The 10,530-nt window shown below is 41.0% G+C and overlaps 1 protein-coding gene, 1 non-coding gene and 1 pseudogene across 2 annotated transcripts; 1 reads left to right on the top strand and 2 right to left on the bottom strand.

Moving 5' to 3' along the window:
• Nucleotides 1-2,593: 2,593 nt before the first annotated feature.
• On the bottom strand, nucleotides 2,594-3,020 carry LOC123963195 (histone H2B 1/2-like). Its single transcript, XM_046039842.1, has one exon. It carries the CDS (start codon nucleotides 3,007-3,009, stop codon nucleotides 2,638-2,640), a length of 372 nt encoding a protein of 123 aa, XP_045895798.1. The 5' UTR covers nucleotides 3,010-3,020; the 3' UTR covers nucleotides 2,594-2,637.
• Nucleotides 3,021-5,889: 2,869 nt separating this feature from the next.
• Nucleotides 5,890-5,962, top strand: trnav-cac. The gene has a single exon. It is a non-coding gene; the product is annotated as a tRNA-Val (tRNA).
• Nucleotides 5,963-9,865: 3,903 nt separating this feature from the next.
• LOC123963035 lies at nucleotides 9,866-10,523 on the bottom strand (annotated as a pseudogene).
• Nucleotides 10,524-10,530: the final 7 nt, after the last annotated feature.

Genomic DNA, 10,530 nt, shown 5'->3' with positions numbered 1-10,530 from the left:
CAGTTCAGCTAGCTGGCTATAGTCATTCATTTGCAACCAGGATTCAGTTAAAAACATAAAATCTAGATTTGCAGACAAGATAAAATCATTTAAGATAAAAGTCTTACTTGAAAGTGATCTCACATTGAAGAGAGCCATTTTAAATGAGTTTGTTCTGGGTGCTGGAGTTGGTGCAGTTGTCCTAATCCTTAAGAGATTACTATTATTTCTGTGTGGGATGTGCATATTTCGGTTTACTGGTCTATGCGTGATGATGACAGGAATAGAAGTTTTTGGAACAGCGCTGGGAGCAGACGGCTTTACATGCCAGCAGGTGGAGACAGTTGTTTGTGGCAGTGAGGCAGAGATCTGTTCAGTGAGCGGTGGTGTGTCCAGGTGTGCTGCATGAATGATGAGTCATTCACGTAAGTCATGTGTGGACCGCACCACATGCTGTATGTGCGCAGCTAACATTTCTGAGCCCCGTTTGTTTGGGTGAAGTCCGTTTGTCTTAAAAAGAGGCATTCTTTGCCAGAAAATATTAAAATTATCTGCTTTAAAAAGTTAAAAAGATGGTTAAAATCTGATTTTGTCAGCTCAGACTGCCGAAGAGCTGTGTCATTTGTTCCGACATGGACTATCACTCTTGTGATGGAGGACGGGAGCGATGGCATTAGGTCCTGGGTTTTTTTTTTTTAAATGTCAGCCGTGGTGGCACCGGGGAAGCAGTGAATGATAGCGTTAAAGAAATGGATGTTTCTGGTTATGGAGTCACCAATTATTAATGCGGTTGGGGAGAAAAGAGAACGAGGAGATGCCGGTTGTGTGGTTCCAGAGCAGGACTGAGCAGAATCTGCTTCAACACTGTGTGCGGACTGAGGATGGAGTGTGTGAGCTGCCGAGTGTTGTGTTGGAGTAGCAGTAACAGACCTGAGAGAAGGGCTACCCGACGGTGCAGGGTAGAGACGGCCTCCGGAGCGTCTGAGCACAGCCTCAGCGGAGGTTTTTGACCGGGATGACAGCCGCCAATCAGGCACAGCGGCAGACCGGCAGCCCAGCGCAGAAGATGTAGCTGGTGAAGGAGATGCAACAGTGTCGGCAGGCACTGTTCTCCGAAAGAGATCCGTATGAGGGAAACTCGAAGCCGCAGGTGCATCCGCTGGATGGACCGGAGTTTCGTCAAACAGGGCTGCATAGCGATGGACGGAGGAGAGGCAGCCCCATCCGAGCCTCTCTTGCAGCCACGGACCACCACTTCAGCCCAGGTTGACTGATGCTTCGGAGTCGAGCAGGAGGAAAGCCTGGGAAGACTAGAGGGATCCCATAACACGGTGTCCTGGATGTTGGTGGTTGCGCTAAGAGAAAGAATCTGTTTGGCTTGTACTGAAGCCACATCCATAAAGCCAGTCAGCAGGGAATCTTTCTCTTTGAGTTCCTCTGAAAGTCGTCGGATGTCTTCCATAAGGTCAGCAATCTTCTTGTTCGCTTTCTTAAGGAGTGAGCAGTCCTCATGGGGCAGTTATCTCGGCTAGCATAATGTTAGACGCCGGAGCTTTGCTGTGATCAGTAGTGTTGATAGTGTTTTTATGGTCATCTAGCTTAAAATCCATGTCGGATGACTAAAATCCTTGACCCACGTAAAACTTATCTTAAAAACTTAAGTTAAATAAAAAGGATATAAAAATGTAACGAAAAAGTGTGGATTAAAACTGGATAAGAGTCCGGTTTAAAACGGAGCTTCCGACAGGTAGCTGTAGACGCCAACGCATGCGCAGATTACTAGTATTACTATAGGGGACAGTATCCCTACCTGTCATGTAGAAGACCGGGGTTCGATTCCCCGACGGGGAGAAACATTTAACAACTGGATGGAAGTCGAGCCCGAGATCTGATTCTGACAACATTAAGATCTGTCACAATTTAGATATTTGGAACACCTTTGTGTTTACTTTAGGGCTGAAGACAATTTCCTGGTATCTGATTGAAACTAGTGTATTTACATAATGTTATAAACTTAAATATATATTCTGTCTGTTTAATATTGTGAAACTTATTTAAATTTGCTCCCATGTGTACAAGTGACAACCTGCAGAAATTTTAATTCAAGAGGAACAACACATGAAGATTGTAAGCTAGATAGAGGAATCAATAAGACCTCACATGTAGGTCATCTTGTATTTATTAAACACATGAAGTAGATTTTCCTAACAGCCCAGTTTAATTGAGACTATTATGTTGGCAATCGATTTTAGATGAATATTTTTCTTAATTACATAAATTAAGTGAATCGTGAGGAATAAAGCTCTCAGTTGAAGCAGTGGGTGTGCAAAGACAGTGAAATACTTCATTAAACATCTGAGATTAAGTCTAAAGAGGATGTTATGAAGCGGCATTATTTTCCATTGGTAAGTCTACAGCCTACTCCTTTCTCTCGTACATAGAAACAGGAGGTCACTTTAAACTAGAAAGAATTGGTATCAGCAATACCAGCTCGGACATTACTTGGTATTGGATAGGTATTAAGTGGTCTCCCACATCACTAGTAATAATTAAACACTTTGGGTAGTTATTAGGCGATTTCAGTAGGAATAAAAGCTCTCAGTTGAAGCAGTGGTGGCCCTGAAAAGGGCCTTTGTGTTGCTGGGTGTAACAGCGGGTTTACTTGGAGCTGGTGTACTTGGTCACGGCCTTGGTGCCTTCAGACACGGCGTGCTTGGCCAGCTCACCAGGCAGCAGCAGGCGGACGGCGGTCTGGATCTCCCTGGAGGTGATGGTGGAGCGCTTGTTGTAGTGAGCCAGACGGGAGGACTCGCCGGCGATGCGCTCAAAGATGTCGCTCACGAACGAGTTCATGATCAGCATGGCCTTGGACGAGATGCCGGTGTCGGGGTGGACCTGCTTCAGGACCTTGTACACGTAGATGGCGTAGCTCTCCTTCCTGGTCTTCCTCTTCTTCTTGCCGGTCTTGGAGACGCTCTTAGAGACGGCTTTCTTTGAGCCCTTCTTCGGAGCCTTAACTGGATCAGGCATCTTCAACTTCGTAATAGTTCTCAACGAATAAGTCTGAAGCGATGAGGCGGCACATTTCTATGCGCTTGATGTAAATGAGACTGTGCTGTTCCTCGTAAAGGATTGGCTGAGATTTAAACAAGACTGCGCATGCGCCACACAAGAAATAATTAAACATCTCTGTGAGAAGTGAATAAAGATGTGAAGGTCAAACTATAAGAATTTCAGCGGTGGAGGAAGTATTCAGATTTAAAATAGTTTTTGTTTCACTTGTATCTCTATTTAAATTATAACTGTGCATGTTGGCCAGAGATCTAAATCTCTAAGGAATTTTCTGGTTAAATAAAAGTTAAAGAAAAGAAGAAGTAAAAATACTAGGCCATCATTAGTGGTAACAGTGTAGTAGTAAATGTCTACATCTGTTTGACAACTTGAGATCATACTGAAGTGTACTGACTGATAAAACGGCTTTAAATGTAGGTTAATTAAGAATAATTAATACATAACAGAGACAGATGTCCATGATAGATTGAATCAGCAGAAAACACTTGTGATTTGTCTCAATTTAGCTTTAAGTGGAAACATTTTCTTTATTTGTGATCAATCTGTCATCGGTGTTTGGACAGAGAGTTGGACATCGTAAATTTATCTTCAGCACAGAATAAAATCTATAAGCTACACTGTCCTTCTTTATAACACAGTGACTCTGTGGACATTAAACATTTACCATGCGTTACAGTGCTGCAGTAATCACTGTTTAAAGTAATCTGTATAAAACCTTTCATATTGTAGTTGGACAGATTGAACAATCCTGTCGTTATCAACATCCCTATTGTAGTTATCAGCTGGATATGATGTGAAGATTTCTGAGTGAGGATGATTGTGCTGCAGCTGAAACAAATAAATATAGTTTAAAAGTGAGTTTTTCATTATCTGCTGATAGTAATGTGTTTTGACAGCATTTCATAAAACACGAAATGAGCAAGATTTTATTAATGTAAAATAGACCTCTAAAATGTCACAGTCAGTTTGAACCTTGACACATTTTACTTGCAAAAAAAAATCATTAATAGGCCTACTGAGTCGGACTGTCACTTTACAATCACAGGTCCACGAGGAGCCTAAACTGTGTCTAATCTGTTCGATTAATATTTTCATCTTTAGTTATTGCCACCGGCATTTAGTCCCGTCAGGTTCCAGCTGAATAAATTGGCTTTTAGCCTATTTAAAATAACAGGCTGTAGGAGAATTACAGCACTCTATCAATCAAGGAAATTCCAGTCTGCTAAATGATGAATAAGCAACGCTGTATAAAATGTATCCAACGAAGGTTAAAATCAAGGGCAACTGGACTTGGTTGTATAAAATGTAATATTGTTAACGTATTGATCCTGCGTTTTTGATCCAATCATGGTCCGTGTTGGCAGCATTCATATTTCTAGCTCCACCCGATTAAAATGGAGGGTCTTTATTTACCCGTTGCCATGGTGAATCGAAGTATCGGAGTTCTATTGATAATGTTTGTTTTTTTTTCCATCCGCACGCACGCGCTTCCATCAGGCTCAACATACTCAGAGTTGATTGAACTTATTCTGATCGGCCTTTCTGAAACGGAAAACTCGGAGTTTGACAGCTCAGAGTTCGTCAACCCAGAGTTCAGGTTTACACTCAGAGTTTGTTGAACCTGCTTTCTGAAACAGGGCCCAGATAATTTTTCCGTGTATTTTTAACAAATCTTATCCATCAAAATGATTATTTTAAATATTGTTTTGTTACTGAAGTAGAACCTTAAGTGAAATAAATCTTTCATAATTTCTTAGTGGACAATTTGAATTGTATTATTGGCTTGTATTCATAGTTTTGACACATGAATACATTGAAATGGTGGACCACGGCACAGGTGAGTGAGCTGTTTTCTTAGTGTAGTGGTTATCACATTCTCCTCCCACGCGAAAAGTCCCTGTTTCAAAACTGGGTGGAAACATAATGTTGTTTCTTAGCAAAATATAATCAATAGTAATAATAACAGACGTCAGCCTGTTGACGGTATGTTCCTGACGGTGACACTCGCACACAGTTTATCATTACCACACTTGGCGCTTAATACATACATACTGTTACTTTGAACCAAGGTCAGAAAGGTTTTGCAGTTGTCATTAGTTTTTATTTTTATTTCGTCCTGACATTTTGTTTTTAATTTCAGTTTAGCTTTAATTAGTTTTTAAAGCAGGTTTGCTAGTTTATTTTCGTATTTTTTTGAAAATGCTCAGTTATAGTTTAGTTTTTTAGTATTCATTGTTAGTTTTAGTCTATTTCACTCATGATGCCAGGCGCAGGGTGTGGACTAAAAACTGGCACAACAAAGAAATTGGAAGATAGGCTACTGTAGTTCCCCCCACGGAGCCACAGGCAAGAGGTCCCCAACACCCTGAGGGGAATTATGCCTGGACAGTTATATTATAACAGTTATAGTAAAATCTAAACATTTATTTACCAAAAAACAGGAATTCTGGTTAAATTAAAACACAAAGAGACATGTTGGCTGAGATATCAATGACCCCATAAAACACAAGGTAAACATAATGACCAGCAGACAGGTTAACCCGGTGCACGGGGAGCTCACAATCAATTTATCAGGGGTAGGTTCATCACAGACACAGGATGAGCAAAAATATACATACTCTAATTTCAATTTATTTTAGTTAGTTTTGCAACTCTGTCAATATAGTTTCGCTCTTTTGTAATCGTTTACATTTTATTTCAGTTAAATATGTTTTCCACACCTAGTTTTCGTTAACGATTATAAACCTGGTCTGAACTCAGTTTTATACGGTTGGAACGCTGCACATCAGTATGAAAGACCAATTTCCTGTGTGTCCCTGAAAGCACCACCTTCGCTGAGTTTCCGTAGTGTAGTGGTTATCACGTTCGCCTCACACGCGAAAGGTCCCCGGTTCGAGACCGGGCGGAAACACTGTGTACTTTTCACTTCTGATCCAAGACAGCTCCACACAGAACATCAGATTGAGATGATAATTCTCCACCAAGCAGGTCAATAAACAGAACAAACAGCGCCACCTTGTGGTCTAAACTGTAGCTGTAACTATAAAATTTATTACTCATCAATGAAGGCACGTTTCAGCAGTGAAACTCCGAAAACAAATTCTGTGTGGAGCCCTATTAATTGACCCTTCCTCATTAGTATAGTGCACAGTATCTCCGCCTGTCACGCAAAACACTGGGGTTCGATTCCCCAACGGGGAGAAACATTTATTTTAAAACTGGATGGAAGTCGAGACTCAAGATCTGATTCTGACAACATTCATGCACATTTGTTTCTGGACAGAATAAGGAAGAATCAGATCTGATTAATGACAAAATTCATACACAGTATGAACCTCCATCATGTATGAGGTCTACAACATCGACCCTTCATCCTCTTCTGACAACAGACTCTAAAAGTAACAAAGGGCAATAAAGCTGGAAGGGTTGTGTCCTTTTTGTGATGATCCTGTGGTTATTGTTTTAGGAGTCCTTTCTGATAAATAAACTTAAAATATGGCAGACATTCAAAGCTTCATTCAAGAACGCTTTGAAGAAGTTTTGAATGTAAAACGATGACATTCAGAGCAGCTTTCTGATTACAGCTGTAGTATAATACATGTTTTAAGATCAGTGTGTTCATTACTGCGGACTGAGGCTCATTTTGAACTACTTTTGTATCAGGCTGCAACTGTGATTATTTTCATAATTCATTAACCTGATAATTATAAACTGGCACTTTAACAATGATTCACAGTTTACCAACCAACAGTCCAAACCTCAAAAGTATTACAAATAAAGTGAAATCAACAATTCAAGAGCAGCAAATTCTCACACTCGACAAGTTGGAACCATAAAATATTTTTAACATTTATTTTTATTTTCTGTCAATAAATTAATCACTTATCAACTAATTGTTTTTGCTGTACTTGTATAAACTGTTGGGTAGATTAAATTTTAACAAATTACATTTCACCACTGATTAATGTCACAACTTTGAATATGTACTTGAATAATTTGGTGGGTGCCAATAGTGATGTTGATCATTTGTGTACAGGCAACAAAGCTTGAAGTTTAGGGGAAAGATGGGGTATATGATTTTTAGTTGAGTTCATGTAGGTATTTGTTTACTGTGTAATTAAATAAATGTAAATAAAATTTGTTTTCTATTGAGTAATAGAGACATCAACTGTTTAACTTGTGAATTACACTAACTGAAGTGCATGCTGGGTTCACATGATCAATAGTTGATGTTTAAGCTGTTATCAGAAGCTAAAAAAGAATAAAAGAGTTCCAGAAGACTGTGTTTCGACATTAGAGGATTGTAACAGCCTAAACTTAAATTTCTGTGCAGAAGGCTCACACGGTATGTGCTTATTTTATTTTGAACTGATAATATTTTGTGTTTATATTCTATTTCATACTGAAAGTGATTGTAATTATTTTATTTGTGTTTGCTGGTCAAAAGAGGATTATTTGTGAAAAGGAACAAATAAATACTGGTCAAGCATCAGTTGGAGCGTGGCTCATCTGTATAAAAAAAAAAGCTTGGGAACAGTTCACATTACTTTACCATTGGAAATGGTCTTGTGTTTAAAGACACATGAGATTAAGAAATGAACCCTATAGTAAAAGGAAAATCCTCAAATTTGTAGAAAAAAAAAAAAATTATGAATGTGCGGTCACCTAAAATCATGATATTTCTTTCTGATAGGATACCAGCTGCTTTCATATCGATTCCAGCCCTGATACTTTATAGTGGACTGAAAACTTGTCATCACCGAACGCCTGATAACATTTAATATAGTGAATAATAAAGTCCACAGTTGTAAGGATAAACTCTTCAGCGGGTCAGGATGAGGTTTAAGATTCTGGCCTAACCTCCAGATACTGCTCCATTTGTATCCTGTGTTATATCATATTTGAGTAGCAGGAAGTCTGTGAAGGTTCTCAGTCATCCGGGTCATAGTTATCCAACGAGGTCAAGGGCACCTGGACTTTGTATAAGAAAAACTAGAAGACGTTTCGTCACTCATCCAAGAGACAGAACGCATCAACTCCCGGGACAGTAACATCAAGTTCACACGAGAAGATGTCCACAACAACAATTTGGCCTTCCTGGACTGTGCTGTCCACATTGAAGAGGACAGGAGCCTGAAAATTGGGGTTTACAGGAAACGCACACACACGGACCAATACTTACTCTTTGATTCCCACCACCCACTGGAACACAAGTCATCAGAACCCTGCACCACAGAGCGGACCACATACCAGCAAGTCCAGAAGCCAGAGAGAAGGAACAGAACCACCTGAAGGGGGCACTTACAGCCTGTGGATACCCTAAATAGACCTTTATGAAAACAGCCACAAAATCCAGGAAGAAGACCAAAACTACAGGGGAGGAGGAGAAGAAGGTCAAACGCAACAACAGTTTGATTCCATACGTGTCTGGAGTATCAGAGACACTCAGGAGGATTTTCAGCAAACACCACATCCCTGTGTTCATACCCAAGAACGGATACTGGTCCACACCCAAACACAAGAAAAGCAATCTAGTGTATGCGGTCCAATGCAGTGAGGAATGCACAGACCTGTATATTGGGGAGACTAAACAACCACTACACAAACGCATGGCTCAACACAGAAGGGCCAACTCCTCAGGTCAAGACTCTGCAGTCTACTTACATCTGAAGGACAGAGGACACTCGTTTGAGGACCACCAGGTGCACATTTTAGACAGAGAAGATGGATGGTTTGAAAGAGGCGTCAAGGAAGCATCTACACCAGGGTTGAGAAGCCGTCATTGAACAGAGGAAGGGGTCTACGCCACCACTTATCCCCCACTTACAATGCGGTCCTAGCTAACTCTCTCGGATGAGGGACGAAACGTCTTCTAGTTTTTCTTCTACAAAGTCCAGTTGCCCTTGACCTCAACCTTAGTTTGATATATCATATTTGTTCTTTTCAGCGATGGGAGCTGTTTCAAAGGGGTCCATGAGAGGGGAAGAAGTAAAGACTTTACTGCACTGTTTTTCTTGTTTGAACTCTTTAATGTTTGAAAGTATTCTTCTTCATACACCCACGCTGCTTACAGTAATGTTGAATGCTACAAGGCCTCACATAATGTGAAGTGTTGGCAATTAAATAGTTTTTAAAAGTGTTCAGTAAAAGACTGATCCATTTAGTTATTAACTAACTTTAAGTGACCATGACATGAAACTTGCTGTTCTTTTACATTAATGCAACTTATCACAACATGACAAATGACCGTTCATTGATCAGTTACAGCTTCAGTAATGTAAATGTTTTAGTGCAACTGATGCCTCAATGTCCACAGAGTCACGGTGTTATAAATAAAGGACAGTGTCCTTATTCTGAGCTGAGGATGAATCCACGATGTCCAGAGACGGCTGTCTCTGTCCTTACGTCCATGACAGATTGATTATGGATGCAGCCATGTTTCCAAGAACGTCTGCAAACAATTGCGGCCCGGATGTGCTTTGATATCGACTGTATGAATGAGGAAATGAAACGGTGTGTCAGAGAGCTGCTTCAGGCTTAAAGTCACTGATCTGAGGTTCATCTTATCTCTGAAACAGATAATCCAGAGTTTGAAATCACATCCTTGTTTCTTTATGTGCAGAAAATGTCTATATTGCAAATTTAAGGTGGTTTTCCTTCATGATTCAGAACTATTATGGCTGTTTGTGAATGTGAAACACAACTTCTGCCACCAGGTGGCGACTTTGAGTAACTCTGGCAAGAAGAAGAAGAAATTCTATTCTCAGTTATTTATTGTAGTTCGATTAAGTTAATTGTTATTAATTTTAATACTCTGAAAGATTATTTTTATAGTATAGTAGTTTTTCCACATCTGTTCCTTTAATATTTGCTCAAGGTTTTCATTCTACTTAGTATTCTAGTAACATTTCCAGTATTTTTAGCAAGCTGATGTAAATACTGGTGTTTGTGATTAAACTGCCTAAAATTATTATAAAGTAGCAGCAGAGGAAGGAGCTCTTGAGCTTTAGTGAGGTGGCTCTTAAAAGAGCCGTTGTGGTGTAAAGAGGTGTGGGGGGAGTTTAAGCCCTCTCTCCGCGGATGCGTCGGGCCAGCTGGATGTCTTTGGGCATGATGGTGACCCTCTTGGCGTGGATGGCGCACAGGTTGGTGTCCTCGAAGAGGCCGACCAGGTAAGCCTCGCTGGCCTCCTGCAGAGCCATGACGGCGGAGCTCTGGAAGCGCAGGTCGGTCTTGAAGTCCTGAGCGATCTCCCTCACCAGGCGCTGGAAGGGCAGCTTGCGGATCAGCAGCTCGGTGGACTTCTGGTAGCGGCGGATCTCTCGGAGAGCCACGGTACCGGGCCTGTAGCGGTGGGGCTTCTTCACTCCGCCGGTGGCCGGGGCGCTCTTACGGGCAGCCTTGGTGGCCAGCTGCTTCCTGGGAGCTTTTCCTCCGGTGGATTTACGGGCGGTCTGCTTGGTTCTGGCCATCGCGTCT

Source organism: Micropterus dolomieu, linkage group LG23 (assembly GCF_021292245.1).
Source record: "Micropterus dolomieu isolate WLL.071019.BEF.003 ecotype Adirondacks linkage group LG23, ASM2129224v1, whole genome shotgun sequence".
Taxonomy (NCBI): domain Eukaryota; kingdom Metazoa; phylum Chordata; class Actinopteri; order Centrarchiformes; family Centrarchidae; genus Micropterus; species Micropterus dolomieu.
The sequence above is the reverse complement of the archived record's forward strand: the minus strand, read 5'-3'. Positions and strand labels throughout refer to the sequence as shown.